General features: G+C 39.4%; 1 protein-coding gene across 5 annotated transcripts in view; it reads right to left on the bottom strand.

Moving 5' to 3' along the window:
* Positions 1-16,955, bottom strand: part of IAH1 (isoamyl acetate hydrolyzing esterase 1 (putative)) — a 36,296-nt gene extending 19,341 nt beyond the window's left edge. Inside the window, exons 1-2 of one of the 5 annotated variants that reach the window (XM_037813474.1) lie at positions 16,476-16,623; positions 14,775-14,827 (exon numbers count right to left, since the gene is read on the bottom strand). In XM_037813474.1, coding sequence (XP_037669402.1) covers positions 14,775-14,827; positions 16,476-16,556 — 134 coding nt within the window. In that variant the 5' untranslated portion in view covers positions 16,557-16,623. Of the gene's footprint in view, positions 1-14,774; positions 14,828-16,367; positions 16,624-16,852 lie in introns of those variants that run through there. The other 4 variants (XM_037813473.1, XM_037813477.1, XM_037813476.1 and 1 more) reach the window with 4 other exon arrangements.
* Positions 16,956-17,169: the final 214 nt, after the last annotated feature.

The raw sequence follows: 17,169 nt of genomic DNA, 5'->3' as shown, positions 1-17,169 counted from the left end.
GATATTATGGATAGCTGCTATGTTTCCAGATCATACTGTACACGAAGAAGATAAAGGAAGACTGACAAAATGTTAAAAAAATATGAAAGTTCTCTGTACTGTTCTTGCAACTTTTCTGTAAGATTCAACCTGTTTCAAAAGTTAAAAATAAAATTCTGAAAAATGGAATGGATTTAAAAATTGTTAAAATGCCTTTGTTTTTAAATAAAGGAATACACAAAGATCTTGTTTAAAATTAAAACTTGAGAGATACTTTTGGGCAGATGGCAGAATAGGGAGCAGCAGGACTCACTTCTCTTCCAATAGCACCTAGTGGACAGGCAGAAACTGTCTCGAGTAACACCTCCGGGGTTCTGGAGACCAGCAGAGTCCTGCCCAGCATGCAGGGAAAAATGAGAGGAAGAGACCAGAAAACTGCATGAGGAAATGTGAACAACTGGTTCAGCCATGTTCCTGGTGCCCACCCTCCCACCCTGGAGGTAGGCTGCTGCAGATTGGGAGGGCTGTGAGGTCCTTCTCCTCAAGAACAGGAGGGGACACGGCCAAGTACCAATGGAGCTATCGGCCAAGGAATTTAGACTGCTGGATCCCGGAGCCTTGGCCCCAACGTCGCCATTGTTTTGACCAGTCTCAGAGGTGGAGCTAACAGAGGGCTAAAAATACCCTGCTTTTGAGGGCTGCATAGGTTGCCATCTGTTGGGCAGGCCAGGAAACCACAGCAAAAAAAGCGTTTTCTGGCATCTTCCTGACACTCTCCCAGGGCCCTTTGAACTGGTGTGCACTCCCTGTGTGGGTCCCTAGCCCTGTTTTGGCTGGGAAGTACTGATGAACCAAGTGTCAAAGAGAAGCCTTAAAACAAACCCAATCAACAACAAAATCCTAGACAAGAGAGACTGACATTCAGAATAAGCTCATTAAGATAATCAGATCTCCAAATATCACCAAAAATATAAGCCATACCAAGAAACAGGAAGATATGGCCCAGTCAAAGGAAAAAATTAAAAAGTCAAGAATATACAGAATTTGGAACTAATCAAAGATGTTCAAATAAATCTCCTAAATTGATTCAAGAAGATCAAGGAAAATATGGCTGAAGAGATAAAGGGTATTAAAAAGAAACTGTGTGAGCATTAAGACAAATTTGAAAACATGCAAAGAAAAATAACAGAACTTATGGGAATGAAAGGTACAATAGATGAGATTAAAAGCACTAGGGGCATGCAACAGCCGATATGAACAAACAGAAAAAGGGTCAGTTAGTTAGAAGACAGGATGTCCGAAATCTTTCAGAAAGAACAGATAAAGAAAAGAAAGGAAACATTTGAACAGGGTCCCAGGGAACTGAATGACAACATGAAGCACATGTCATGGGTGTCCCAGAAGGAGAACAGAGAGGAAAAGGGGCAGAAAGAATATTCGAGGAAATAATGGCTGAAAATTTCCCAACTCTTATGAAAGGCATAAATATACAAGACCAAGAACAACATACTGCAAACAGAATAAACTGGAATAGATCTACTCCAAGACACATACTAATCACACTCTTAACTACCAAAGATAAAAAGAGAATCTTCAAAGCAGCAAGAGAAAAGCAATCCATCACATACAAGGAATCCTCAATAAGACTAAGTTCTGATTTCTCATCAGAAACCATGGATGTGAAAAGGCAGTGGTATGACATATTTAAGATACTGAAACAGGAAAACTGCCAGCCAAGAATTCTTTATTCAGCAAAACTGTCCTTCAAAATTGAGGGGGAGTTAAAAATATTCTCAGATAAAGAGAAACTGAGAGAGTTGGTTAACAAGAGGCCTGCCCTGTAAGAAATGTCTGCACGCTAAAAGGAAAAAGACAGGAGAGAGAGGCTTGGAGGAAGAGTACAGAAATGAAGATTATCAATAAAGGTAACTATAAGGGTAGAAAAGAGATAAAATAAGATACAACATACAAAAACCAAAGGATGAAATGCCTGAAGTAAGTACTGCCTTTACAGTAATAACATTGAATGATAATGGATTAAACCTTCCAATGAAAAGACACAAATCGGCAGAATGGATAAAAAATATGATCCAGCTATATGCTCACCTTGAGGGACTCACCTTGGACCCGAGGATACAAATAGGTAAAAGGCTGGAAAAAGATACTCCATGCAAACAGTAACCAAAAAGAGCTGGATTAGCTATACTAATGTCAGACAAAATAGACGTTAAATGCAAAAATGTTATAACAGAAAAGGAAGGACAGTATATATATTATCTATTAGTATAAATTAATAAAAGGGGAAATCATCAAAAAGAAATATCATAAATATCCACCTAACCAGGGTACCCCAAAATACATGAGACAAACACTGGCAAAAGGAGTAATAAGAATTGGAGAATTCAATACACCACTTTTATCAATAGACAGAATGTCTAGAAAGAGGATCGATAAGAAAACTAAGAACTTGAATAACATGATAAATGAACTAGACCTAACAGACACATACAGAACATTGCACCTCAAAACAGCAGGATATACATTCTTCTCAAGTGCTCATGGATCATTCTCCTGGATAGACCAAATGTTGGGTCACAAACAGGCCTCAAACATTTTTAAAAAACTGAAATTATACAAAGCACTTTCTCTGATCATAATGGAATGAAGCTGCAAACCTATGACAGGCAGAGAACTGGAAAATTCACAAATATATGGAGGTTAACATCTTAAACAACCAGGGACCAAAGAAGAAACTGAAAGAGAAAACAGTAAGTACACTGAGACGCATGAAAATGAGAACACAACATTATCTAAACTTATGGGATACAGCAAAGGTAGTGCTGAGAGAAAAATTTATAGCTTTAAATGCCTACATTAAAAAGGAAGAAAAAGCTAAAACCAGAGAACTAACTGCACATCTGGAGGAACTAGGGAAAGAACAGCAAACTAATCTCAAAGCAAGCAGAAGGAAAAAAATAACAAAGATTAGAGAAGAAATAAATGAAATTGAGAAAAAATATTAGAGAATTAACAAAAGAAAAGTTTGTTCTTCGAGAAGATGAATAAAATTGGCAAACCCTTAGCTAGAGTAACAAACAAACAAAAAAAAGAGAAGATGCAAATAAATAAAATCAGAAATGAGAGGGGGGACATTACTATTGACGCCACAGAAATAAAAAGGATCATAAGAGGATACTAGAACAACTGTATGGTGACAAATTAGACAATTTAGATAAAATGGACAATTTCCTAGAAACACATCAACCTACACCAACTCTAAAAGAAATAAAAGACCTCAAAAAAACCAATCACAAGTAAAGAGATTGAATTAGTCATCAAAAACCTCCCAACAGGGGCAGGGCAAGATGGCGAAGTGGTGAGGAGTGGAATTTAGTGTCTCCTCTACAGCAGCTGGTAATTACTCAGGAACTGTATGAAACAGTGTTTTCGGGGTCTCCAGTGACCAGTCACACATTGTATACAGGTCTAAATTGCATGGAAAAGCTGAGATGGCAGCGAAATCTGTAAGTTCCCCCGACCAGGGGTCTGGTGCCACTCCCCACCCAGGCTGCTCAGACTGTCTCACAGCGGGCTCCTTGAAAGGAAAAACCAAAAAAACAATCTGCTGGGAGCAAGAAGGGGGTTCAAACCAGCCTCAACTGCAGAATTAATTAACAAATTAATTAATTAACTTTTAGAGCTGGGAGTGCTAGAGAAGGGCTAGGCTCCAGGAAGGGGGGGCATGTACAAGGGGCACCCATTCCCTGGCTCCAAAAAGGCTGTTTTTTCTTCCCCCCCCTACATTTTGCCCCTCCCCCTTTTTTGCTCTCTGACTCGTAATCTTTTTACACTTCAACAGCCCCCTGGCAAGGTCAGAATTAAAGCTGTTGGAGAGTAATTATCCAGATAATAGCTCAAAGGCCATCTTTAAATATTCTATTCTGACACTGACAAAACTTCCATTGGGAAAAGGCTTTAAAAAGGGACTTTTTTTCTTTCTTTTTAAAATAACTATTATAAGTAGCTCTTTTCAGATATCTAGCAACTGGCCTCTGAACCCAGAAGAGCTGAGATAGGTCAGACAGACAAAGCAGTGAACCTGGTGGGGGAGACAATCCCCTAAAGGGCATTACTTCCCCAAGAAGAGGGGGGTGTGGTCCAGCTCAATTGGCAGCCCTCATCAAGGAGCTCAGACTCCAGGGGCTGGAAATCAGACAGCCATGACCCCGACAGGGTCAGGGTCACCATGAGAACTAAAGACACCACTCCTCCTTACACTGGTGAGGGAGCTATGGGCTGGCAAGTATCACCTGCTGGACAGGATAGGAAAAGCACAGAGTCTAAAGGCCTCAAAGGAGGGGCTCATTCACAGGGAAACTCCATACCCTCCTCCTGAGATCTGGGCCTCTATGGACTGGGAAAACCTGACTGGGGTTGACCATAACTGAGAGGACCCTCCCACAAAAAGGCTATATAGAGGCAGGGCAAGAAATAGAAAAACCAGAGGTGAAAACTTCTCATCAACTAAATAGAAGCTATGTTAGAGGTCTAAAATAAGTTGAACAGAACACCAAAGGATAGAGAACAAAGCCAAACAACAAGAAAACCCTAGGTAAAAGAGTGAAAACAAGTTCCAGAATAAACTAATCAAGAAAATCAGATGCCTAGCCAGCTTAAGATAATGAACTATACTAGGAAATATGAAAAAATGGACCAGAAAAAGGGACAAACTAACACTTCAACTGAGATACAGGAACTGAAACAAATAATTAATAATAAAACAGATTTCCTAAATCAATTCAAAATCAAATCAGTGAGCTGAGGGAAGATATGGCAAAAGAGATGAAGGATATAAAGAAGACACTGGATGACCATAATGAAGAATTCACAAGTTTGATGAAAACACTTCAAAGGATAGGAATCGAAGGGAACTTTCTCAATATGATAAGAGCAATATATGAGAAACCACCAGCTAACATCATACTCAATGGGGAAAGACTGAAAGCTTTCCCTCTAAGATCAGGAACAAGACAGGAATGCCCACTGTCACCATTGTTATTCAACATTGTGCTGGAAGTTCTAGCTAGAGCAATTAGGCAATAAAAAGAAATAAAAGGCTTCCAATTTGGAGAGGAAGAAGTAAAACTTTCACTCTTTGCAGATGACATGATTCTATATGTAGAAAATCCAGAAAAATCTATAGCAAAGCTATTAGAACTAATCAATGAATACAGCAAAGTGGCAGATTACAAGATCAACACGCAAAAATCTGTAGTGTTCTTATACACAAGTAATGTGCAAGAAGAGGAAGAAATCAAGACAAAAATTCCACTTACAATAGCAACCAAGAGAATCAAATATTTAGGAAAAAACTTAATGAAGACCACAAAAGGCCTATGCAAAGAACGCTACAAGAAACTGCTAACAGAAATCAAACAGGACCTTAAAAAATGGAAGAACATACCATCTTCATGGGTTGGAAGACTAAATATAATTAAGATGTCAATTCTACCTAAACTGATTTACAGATTCAATGCAATACCAATTAAAATCCCAGCAACTTACTTTGTAGAAATTAGAAAAACTAATAACCAAATTTATTTGGAAGGGCAAAGTGCCCCGAATAGCCAAAAATATCTTGAGAAAGAGGAACGAAGTGAGAGTTCTCACACTACCTGACTTTGAAGCATATTACAAAGCTACAGTGCTCAAAACAGCATGGTACTGGCATAAGGATAGATACACCGACCAATGGAATTGAATTGAGTGTTCAGAAATAGACTCTCGTATCTATGGACAATTGATCTTTGATAAGACAGTCAAGCCAAAGCAATGGGGACAGAGCAGCCTCTTCAATAAATGGCCTTTGGAGAACTGGATATCCATTTCCAAAAGAATGAAAGAGGACCCCTATCTCACACCTTATACAAATATTAACTCGAAATGGATCAAAGACCTAAACATTAGTGCTAAGGCCATAAGACTCTTAGAAGAAAATGTAGGGCAATTTCTTAAAGATCTTGTGATAGAAGGTGGGTTTCCTAGACCTTACACCCAAAGCGTGAGCAACCAAGGAACAAAGAGACAACTGGGATCTCCTCAAAATCAAATACTTTTGTACATCAAAGGAGTTTGTCAGAAAAGTAAAAAGCAATGGGAGACAATTTTTGGAAACCACATATCAGATGAGGGTGTCATATCCTGAATATATAAAGCGATCCTACAACTCAACAACAGAAAGACAAACAACCCAATTAAAAAATGGGCAAAAGACAGAGACAGACATTTTTCTGAAGAGGAAATACAATGGTTCAAAAACATATGAAAAATGTTCAACCTCACTGGCTATTAGGGAAATGCAATCAAAACCACAATGAGATATCATCTCACACCTACCAGAATGGCCATTATAAAAAAACCCACCAAATTACAAAAGCTGTAGAGGATGTAGAGAAAGAGGTACACTTATTCACTGTTGATGGGAATGTAGAATGGTGCAACCACTTTGGAAGACAGTATGGCAGTTCCTCAGGAAGCTAAGTATAGATTTGCCATATGACCCAGCTATTCCATTACTAGGTATATACTCAGGAACTGAAAGTTAAGACACGAATGCACATTTGTAAACCAATGTTTACTGTGGCATTATTCATGATAGCCAACAGATGAAAACAGCCCAAATGTCCATCAGCGGACAAGTGGATAAACAAACTGTGGTATACACACATGATGGACTATTATGTAGTTGTAAGACAAAACAAACACATGGAAGATATAATAATGTGCACGAACCTTGAGGACATTATGTTGAGTGACATTAACCAGAAACAAAAGAACAAATACTGTATGGTCTAACTAATATGATCTAACATTAATGAGCAAACCTTGAGGGTTAAAAGGTGATATCACAGGCTACCAGGAGATAGAAAGAGGGTAGAAATCAGACACTTGATGCTGAAGGACTGCAGAATGTTCAGCAGGCTTGACTGTATAGATCCAGAAACAGATAGCATAATACTGTGAGATGGTAGCACAATATTGTAAGTACACTGAACAAAGATGTCCAAGAGGAAAGCTGAAAGAAGTAGGCTAGAGACATGAATGACACCTGAGATAAAGACAGAAGATAAAGACTGAAACTTTTTAACTTAGCAAAAACTGGAGAGGTCAACGATTGTGACTAAATATATAAATATAAAACTGTTCCTGTATGTGGGAGAACAAATGAATGTCAACCATGCAGAATGTTGGAAAGGGGATGGTATTGGGGAAAAAAAATAAGCAAAACAAATTGGAGTCTATGGTCAACAGTAACACTGTAACATGCTTCCATTAAATGTCACAAAGGCAATATATCAAAGCTAAATGTGTATGAGTGTGGGAAATAAAGAAGGGATATGCGATTCTTGGCAGTGGTGGTGTTGTCTGATGCTACTATTACATTGTGTTGTATGATACATTAGTTTTCTTATGTTTTTTATTATTCATTAAAAAAAAACTTTTTTTTTTCCATAGTAATCAATATGTTCAAGTGCTGACTGTGGTGATAAATGCACAACTGTATGATACCATGAACAACTGATTATACACTGTGGATAACTGTATGATATGTGAATATAGCTCTATAAAATTGTATGGAAAAACATAAACAGGGATAAAAGTCCTGATGAAAACATGGAGAGAGGGATGAACGTATTTACTGTTGTTTAGGAGGCAGAATGGTATAGCCTTTCTGGAGGACAATGGGGTGGTTCCTCATGAAGCTAAGTATGTGGGTGCCTTAAGGTCCTGCTACCTCATTAGGGGGGCATTTACCTGGAGGATCTGAGAGCAGGGACATGAATGGACATTTCCACAGTGGGGTTTATGGAAAGAGTATGCATGATCCACAATGCGTGGAGGTGGCCTAAGGGTACATCGACTGAGGAACAGAATAGTGATATGTTATGTGTGAATACAATGGAATATTGAGCAACTGCGAGGAGTGAAGCTGTGAGACACTCAACAAGGTGAATGGATCCTGTAGACAGCATTTTGAGTTCAGCATTTTGCCCGAAACAAAGGCAAACACTATAATGCCTCACCAATATGGACTAACTACAATGTGTGAACTCAGAATTGAACCTGAGAGCAAAGCTTATCAGGGTATCGCTTATAGTAACTGTCCCTAGATTGTAAGCTCTTACAACAGTCACAACTTTTCCTGAATTGTAATGGCTATCTCCAGATTCTGAGAGGCTGATCCCTTTATGTATAACCTGATCAATCCCTGGAACTCTGGGTATTTATGTGACACCTGAAACTCAGAGCTAGAACTCAGCAGATATGAATGTCAGTATTAGCACATATAGCAACTGTTAAAAAAGCTGAAAGAGTCCAGACTTCAACTAGAGATATGAATGAAGTAGACGTGGTTAGGACTAGGGCAAATCGGGCCAAAGGGTAAATAAAGGACAATACTGACTGCATTTTAAAACTTCAAATTCCATGTGAGACCAAGGGAAGAGATGCTTAGTTGGTGCAAGATCTATATTTCCTACACAATGTAACTCATAGTTTGTTCAAATACCATAAATACATGGAACTTTTAATAGGAAGTGAGACCTGGTAAGTGTGCATAAGTTCATGTGAAATAGACACACATTCCAAAGTAATGTGGACAGAGGATAAAAATATATATGCAGCCCCCCACCCCACCCCAAGACACTGGGGAAAAATGCAGACGTGTTGGGGTTCCTCACCTGGATTGTTCCTGATGTTCTCACAAACACTGAGGACTGGCAGTTTGATATGCCAAGCCCTTTATCACCAAACTTGCCCTCATGAAGCTCATTACTGCAAAGGAGATGCTAAACCTGCTTATAATTGTGCCTAAGAGTCTCCCCCCGAGTACCTCTTTGTTGCTCAGATGTGGCCCTCTGTCTCTAGCTAAGCCAACTCAGCAGGTGAACTCACTGCCCTCCCCACTACACAGGATCTGACTCCCAAGGGTGTAAATCTCCCTGGCAATGCAGGATATGACTCCCAGGGATTAATCTGGACCCGATATTGTGGGATTGAGAACAACTTCTTGACCGAAAGGGGGATGCGGAATGAAACGAAATAAAGTTGCAGTGGCTGAGAGATTCCAAATGGAGCCATAGTGCATTCTTATGCACTATATAGATAACCCTTTTTAGGTTTTAATGCATTAGAATAGCTAGAAGTAAATACCTGAAACTACCAAACTGCAGTCCAGTAGCCTTGACTCTTGAAGACAACTGTATAGCAATGTAGCTTACAAGGGGTGACAGCGTGATTGTGAAAACCTTGTGGATCGGACTCCCTTTATCTAGTATATGGATGGATGAGTAGAAAAATGGGGGCAAAAAAACTAAATGAAAAATAGGGTGGAGGGGATGATTTGGGGATTTGGGTGTTCTTTTTTATTTGTATTTTTTTATTCTTATTTTCACTTTTTCTGGTACAAAGAAAATGTTCAAAAAATAGACTGGGGTGATGAATGCATAACTATATGATGGTACTGTGAATAACTGTCCACTTTGGATGACTGTATAGTATGTGAATATACCTCAATAAAATTGAATTTTAGAAAATGATAATCACCTTAAAAAAACACAAAGAAACAAACAAACAAAAAAACACCTCCCAACAAATAAAAGCCCAGGACTAGATGGCTTCACAAGTGAATTCTACCACTCACTCCAAGAAGAGTTAATACCAATCCTGCTCAAACTCTTCAAAAAAAAAAAAAAGAAGAGGAGGGAACTCTAACTCATTCTATGAAGCTAGCATCACCCTAATACCAACAGATAAAGATACTACAAAGAAAAGAATATTACAGACCAATCTCTCTAATGAATATACATGCAAAAACCCTCAACAAAATACTTGCAAATCAAATTCAACAGCACATTAAAAGAATTATACACCATGATCAAGTGGATTTTATCCCAGGTATGCAAGTATAGTTCAGTGCAAGAAAATCAAATTAATGTAATACACCAACCACATTAACAAATCAAAACGGAAAAACCATATGATCATCTCCATTGACACAGAAAAGGCATTTGAGAAAATCTAGTATCCTTTCTTGATAAAAACACTTAGACAGATTGGAATAGAAGGAAACTTCCTTAACTTGATAAAGTGCATATATGAAAAATCCACAGCCAACATCGTACTAAATGGCAAGCCACTGTCACCACTGCTACTTAACATTGTGCTAGAAGTTCTAGCTAGAGCAATTAAGTAAGAAAAAGAAATAAAAGGCATCCAAAGTGGAAAGAAGTAAAACTTGAACTATTTGCAGTGACACAATCCTGTATTTAGAAAGTCTCAAAAAATCTACAACAAAGCTACTAGAGCTAATAAGATGAGTTCAACAAAGTAGGATACGACATCAACATGCAAAAATGAGTAGTGTTACTATACACTAGCAATGAGCAATCTGAGGAGGAAATCAGGAAAAAAGTTCCATTTACAATAGCAACTAAAAGAATCAAACAGATAGGAATAAATTTAACCACGGATGTTAAAGACCTGTGCACAGAAAACTACAAAACATTGCTTAAAAAAAATAAAAAAGTAAAAAAATAAAGGAAGGCCTAAATAAATGGAAGGGCATTCTGTTTTCATGGACTGGAAGACTAAATATCGTTAAGATGTCAATTCTATCCAAATTCATTCACAGATTCAATGCAATCCCAATCAAGATTCTAACATCCTACTTTACAGGAACAGAAAATCCAATTTCAAATTTATTTGGAAGGGAAGAGGGCCTCGAATAGCCAAAAAATATCTTGAAAAAGATGAGTCAAGTTGGAGGACTCACCCTTCCTGACTTTAAGGCATATTACAAAACTACACTGGTCAAAATGGGATGGTACTGACATAAAGACAGTCATACTGATCTATGAAATCGAATTTAGAGTTCAGAAACAGACCCTCAAATCTATAGTCAATCGATTTTTTGAGAAGTCTGCCAAGTTCACTCAACTGGGACAGAACAGTCTCTTCAACAAATGATGTTAGGAGAACTGGATATCCATATCCATAAGTATAAAAGAGGACTCCTATCTCACACCTTATACAAAAATTAACTCAAAATGCAGCAAAGACTTAAATATTAGAGCAAGAACCATAAAACGCTTAGAAGGAAATGTAGGGATACATCTTCAAGATCTTGTGGTAGGTAATGAGTTCTTAGACTTTACACCCAAAGCACAAGCAACAAAAGAAAAAAATAGATAAATGAGACCTCCTCAAAACTGAAGACTTTATCAAGAAAGTAAAAAGGCAGCCTACTCAATGAGAGAAAATATTTGGAAACCACATCTCTAGTAAGGGTTTAATATCCAGAATACATAAAGAAATCCTACAAATCAACAATAAAAAGACAAACAACCCAATTAAGAAATGGGCAAAAGACTTGAATAGACAATTTCCAAAGAGGAAATACAAATGACTAAAAAAGCGCATGAAAAGATGCTCAACATCACAAGCTATTAGGTAAATGCAAATCAAAACCACAATCAGACATCATTTCACATGTACTTGGTCATTATTAAGAAAACAGAAAACTACAAGTGTTGGAGACGATGTGGAAAAACAGGAACACTTATTCACAGCTGGTAGGAATGCAGAACGGTACAGCTGCTGTTGAAGATAGTTTGGTGGTTCCTCAGGAAGTCAAGTAGTGAATTGCCACATGATCCCGCAATCCAGCTACTAGATATATACTCAGGAGAACTGAAAGCAGGGATGCAGACAGACATTTGCACACTGATGTTCACAGCAGCAATTGCTAAAAGATGGAAACAACCCAAGTGTCCATCAACTGAAAAATGGATAAACAAAATGTGGCATCTATGTATGATGAAATATTATTCAGGTGAAAGAAAAAATGAAGTGTTGATGCATGCAATATCATGGAGGAAACCTGAAGATGTCTATTGAGTGAAACAAGCCAGACAAAGGACAAATATTGTATGAACTCACTAATACAAACTAATTTTAATGTGCAAATTCATGGAGTTATTCCCTAGTGTATAGGATACACTAGGTAATACCTAGTGTATAGGATATCAGGAGACAGAACGAGGGTAGAGAATGAAGAGCTGATGCTTAAATTGTGCAGAATTTTTAATTAGGTTGATTGTAAATGTTTGGAAATGGATAGAGGAGATGATAGCATATTATTGTGAGTATAATTAACAGCAATGAATTACGCACATGACTGGTTGAAAGGGGAAGTTAAGGGCTGTTTATGTCACTAGAAGGAAAGCTAAAGGATAAAACATGGACTGTATTAACACAGTGAACCCTGTTGTGGATGACGACTGTGGCTGATGGTACAAATATAAGAATGTTCTTTCATGAACTAGAACTAATGTACATCACTATTACAAGGAATTAAAAGGGTGGTATATGGGGAAAAATGCACCTAATGCACAATATGGACTATAGTTAACAGTAATATTTTAATATTCTTTCCTGAACTGTAACAAATATACCACACCAATGCTAAGGATCAATATAGTGGGGGATAAGGTATATGGGGTTTTTGTTTTCGGAGTAATGAAAACGTTCTAAAATTGATTGTGGTGATGAATGTACAATTCTGTGATTATACTGCAAGCCATTGTTGTATACTTTGCACAGAGTACATGGTGTGTGAATGCATCTCAATGAAACTGCTTTAAAAATTTAAAACTTAAAGATGTTACTGTGGGATAAGGATTGTACAAATCGTATGTATTTTAAACGTCATTAATACGTATACCGGCAGTACAAGGGATAATTCCAATAAGAGTCCCCCTAACAACTTTCAAACTTGGAAATTAGGTTAAATCATTTCAGGGTTGAGGAGATGGGTGAAGCAGATGCACAGAATGCAAAAAAATTCACTTTAAATATTAACATATTTAAAGACTGACTATAGGAAGAACATGTGCTCGGTAAGCCAGTGTGAGGATTCCATTCTAGCTGATCATTCCATATTTTGTTCACCTGTGGAATTTTTGTTTATAAATGGTTCCCTTAGCTTCACTGATGTGAGTGTACCTAGGGAGAGGGCGGGGTTCTCAGTGTTTCTGAGCCCAGAAGGCTGAGGGCAGACCCCGAATGGGGGTGAAGCATGCTCAGGTATGGCCTCCTGGGTGAGGTCATTCAGCAGCCACTGAGTTGTGAAGATGCTTTTACAAAGTCATATAAATAAGTCATAACAGAGTATAGACTGTCTCTAACCTTCTCTTTTCTCACAATTACTTTGAATTCTGAAAAATAACTGGATTCTAGCTAAGTGGTCTTTAGTAAGCATACCTATAACCTGTCATTTCTGACAAGATTTTAGGACTAAAAGTGATGAATGATGAAACATGTGAAATGCCTGGAGTTTTTCAGGCTGAGTAATTACTCAGCTTTTCACTGCAGCATCTTTTATTTGTTCAGAAAAGATTAATGAACCAATTAGTTATTGGATTACTAAAAATAAAGCTAATCTTTATTGAGCACTTATTATGTTCCAGGAACTTGACAAGCAAATACAGATTAGCTTATCCGATTCTCCCAACAATCTTATGGAAGCAGGCACTCCTGTTATCCCCCGAGATTGGGGATACTATGGGCTCTGAAGCCATACCACCTGCCACTCATTAGCTGTGTGGCCATGGGCAAGCTATTGAACCTCTTTCCATCTATTTTTGTCAATTATAAAATGAGGAGAATAAAAATACTCTACATTGCAGGGTACTGTAAAGATGAAATGTGATAATACACAGGGAATACATGGCACAGTGTCTGGCACATAATAAGCTTTCATTAAAGTCAGCTATTAATTCCCCCATTTTACAGAAGAGAAATCTGAAGAATGACATCATGTTTTCATGTTTTAGATTAAGTCCATATAAATGAGAAACTTCTGGGAATTGAAAAAAATTGGAATGCAAATTTTATCATTTCTAGTTTTAGGAATAAAAATGAACGAGGAAGTAAAGACATTTAAAACATATTTCACATTTCCAAATAATTTAAAATGTATGTTCTTGATGTTATTTAATACTGATGAAGAAAACTATTATCAAATAATAAGCCCACAGTGCATCCAGCTTATTATTCTTCTAAAGAAAGAATAAGACAAAATTTCTGACAGGCAGTATATTGATACTCCATAAACAAATGCATGTGTCTTCTGTTTTTAATGTGAAAAACGTTTCCAAATATTTATTTTTAACTTCTTGAAATGAATTCTCTTTTCCTTTTAACAAGTTCATTAGCATATGCCTAAATTAAGTTTAACAAATAAAATACCAAAATCATTACTATTTCTGACAGATTTGATCAAAATGATTTGGGGGGGGGAACCTCCATCCAAAAATGAATCCAACTTTGAGAGAAAATATATATGTTTTTTCCAGTTGAACTCACTACTCATACCCACCATAATAATAACTGGAAAAGAACTTCTGTCTTCTTTAGGTGGTGAATAGCTGGATTTTTTTTATCCAAACCTCTATTTTATATATATAAATATACACACATATATATATAATTTTTTTTACAATTTTTCCAGCTTGATTGCACAGGGTGGCAAAATCCTTTGCACTGAAGCCTGAGTGCCTGTCATTCCTCCTTTGCTCCCCTCCCCTTATCCTGACTAAGAAAGGCAAGCAAAGATGAGTAAGGGAGGAACTTAAGACTGGAAAATGTCTACGTCACCCTCGTTCTTTCTCTTTTCCTGAGATACAATTACATTTTCCATCAATAAACACAAGTATCAATCAAACTATTCTCACCTGACCAGCCTGTCAGCCAGTGATGCTCCCCATCCACCCTGCTGAAAAGAAAACTGAAGAAAGAGAAGCCCATTATTACTTATCAGTGGAGGGGAAACATTTATAGTGAGGAAGTTTAGATCAGCCATTCCCCTTTTGCTTTCTCTTTGTACCCCCTGCCTTCTTGGCCTTCATCAAGTAATCTGCTTAGGGGAGGTCACTTTAGGGATTACCATACCTACACCCCAGCAGCATTGTAGAAATAAGTAGTGTATTTTTTTCTCCTATAAGTTGGCTTCGAACAGGTCATCTACATTTTATTAACCGTTACCTAGAAAAGCTACTTTAAAACTTTACATACAAGAGATAAAATCAACTGTGTTCATTAGGAAATGAAGTCCATGCCAATACCTCTTAATAGTTGAAAAAATAAGGAAATTGGCTGCTTTATTAATTACAGAACTCAGGATGAACATCTTTGATATATATTCCCATGGAAATGGAAAGCCCTTATTGCTCCAGATTTCTATAATTAACATTACCAATTATAGGGATAAACACATAACAAAAAAATGGTTAAGAAACTCACATCTGAATGTTAAAAAAATGAAAGAAACACAATTAAGTAATTTTTAAGATTTACTCCCTCCCTGAAATAAGAACATATATTTCCAATAATTCTTCCTTCATGTGAGATGAAATGATCTTGGGTAAAAACGTTTTTAACTTTAGTCTTGGAGGCATTTTATCTTCAAGATCAGCCATTAACTGCCTAACCTGCTCCACCAGAGGAAGCAGAGGTGAACTGCTTCCAAGAGTTTTTGAATGGAGGGAACAGACTACACAGAAACTGCAGGAAGTGATTCAGCCACCAAGGTCTGGGCGCCTCTGGAGGCATCTTCCCCGGGCTAAAGCAACACTAGGCTCGGGGTCTGACACAAAGTACAAATGATTGTTGGTGTTTGTGAGGGACTACACCACATTTCTTGAAAAACAACAGCCAGTGAGGAGGACGACACTAAAATGAAAACACTGTCCCTAAACTTGTACCAACGAGGTCATCCTGAAATCCGCGACATCCGTGGAAAATGTCGCAAAATGGAAAGAGCAACGGAACTGAGTTTGGCTTTGTCACTCCCAGGACATGGCTTGGACACGTCACTTCACTTCCTACACCTGCTCTCCTCAGCTGTCAACCAGGGATCCACAACGCCAAAAGAATACGGAGGAGAAAGTACCGCCTAGACGACATCATTATCCCCGTAGCTATTAACACCTAAAAATAAGAACTACAGCCAGGATATTACTATGGGAAACTGGAGACGCCGGGGACACGACGTTCATTCAAGCGCGTGACGGAAGGCTGGGGACGTCATAAGAAAGATGCTCGCTGGAGCTCGGCCTGAGGGCGGCCTCACTTAGGGTGGGGAAACCGGGGCATTCTAGAGAAATGTGGCCTCGAGTCTCGTGACGAACAGACCGGACTGAGTAGGCAGAACTGGGGTGGGGCGAAGGAGTGCGGAGAGCCAGGAGACTGCGATTTGGAACCGGGCCCGGGGCGTGTGGGCACCCCGAGGACCCGCGGGGCCACAGAGCGCAGGCGAGGAGGCAGACCTGGAGCCATCTGAGGGCCAGAGCGGGGACCGGGAGGCCCGAGGACGTGGCGGGAGTGCGGCACGGGGACGCGCCCAGGCTTCTTCGGGGAGCCCGGGGCAGCGGTACCTGCGTAATGGAGTCTCCGAAGAGCAACACGCGAGGCCAGAACAAGGAACTCCCGCAGCCCACTGCCTGGCACAACGCCATGGCCACCACCGGCCAAGAAGCAGGGCCACGCCGGATATCCGGGCGGGGGAGCGGGGCGGTGGGTCCAAGCCGGATATCCGGGCAGCAGCGAGGCGGCTTGCAGCCTGGCGCCGCCCCACCCCCCCCCCACCGCACCCCCACTACCCTCTCCGGCCCACAGTTTTCTCCGGAGGTCGCATAAGCGTGGGCCCTTTGACTGTCGGGAAGGGGATGGGCAAACGGGTACTTCTGGACTGCGATAGCTGTTGCCTCTTTTTTTTGTCCGTGTAAAAGCAGTTCATCCACTAGCGACTCACCGCGTGGCCCGGATAGCCGGGCTGGGGTCTGCGGGAGTGGAGGCAGACCCTGCTTCCAGAATGTTGCGTCCCGCTCTGCGCGCACGGTCAGCACCGGGGCCTGGGCGAGGCGGAGACGGACCTGATGAAGCAGTGCACCCACCTCTCCGCCCAGATGAAAACAAACCCTGAAAGGAAAGCGATCTGGCGCCGCCTTCAAATCCAACATATCGCAGGACCTGAAGAGTATTTCTAAAGACGGGTCCAGATGTGTTTCTGCAAACCGCAGTAGTGTGAAATAAGGTGCGGGAGAGAAGTACTTCAAAGGAAATTCATCA

The sequence above is a fragment of the Choloepus didactylus genome, chromosome 20 (assembly GCF_015220235.1).
Source record: "Choloepus didactylus isolate mChoDid1 chromosome 20, mChoDid1.pri, whole genome shotgun sequence".
Taxonomy (NCBI): Eukaryota; Metazoa; Chordata; class Mammalia; order Pilosa; family Megalonychidae; genus Choloepus; species Choloepus didactylus.
Note: the sequence above shows the minus strand (reverse complement) of the source record. Positions and strands in the feature narration are given on the sequence as shown.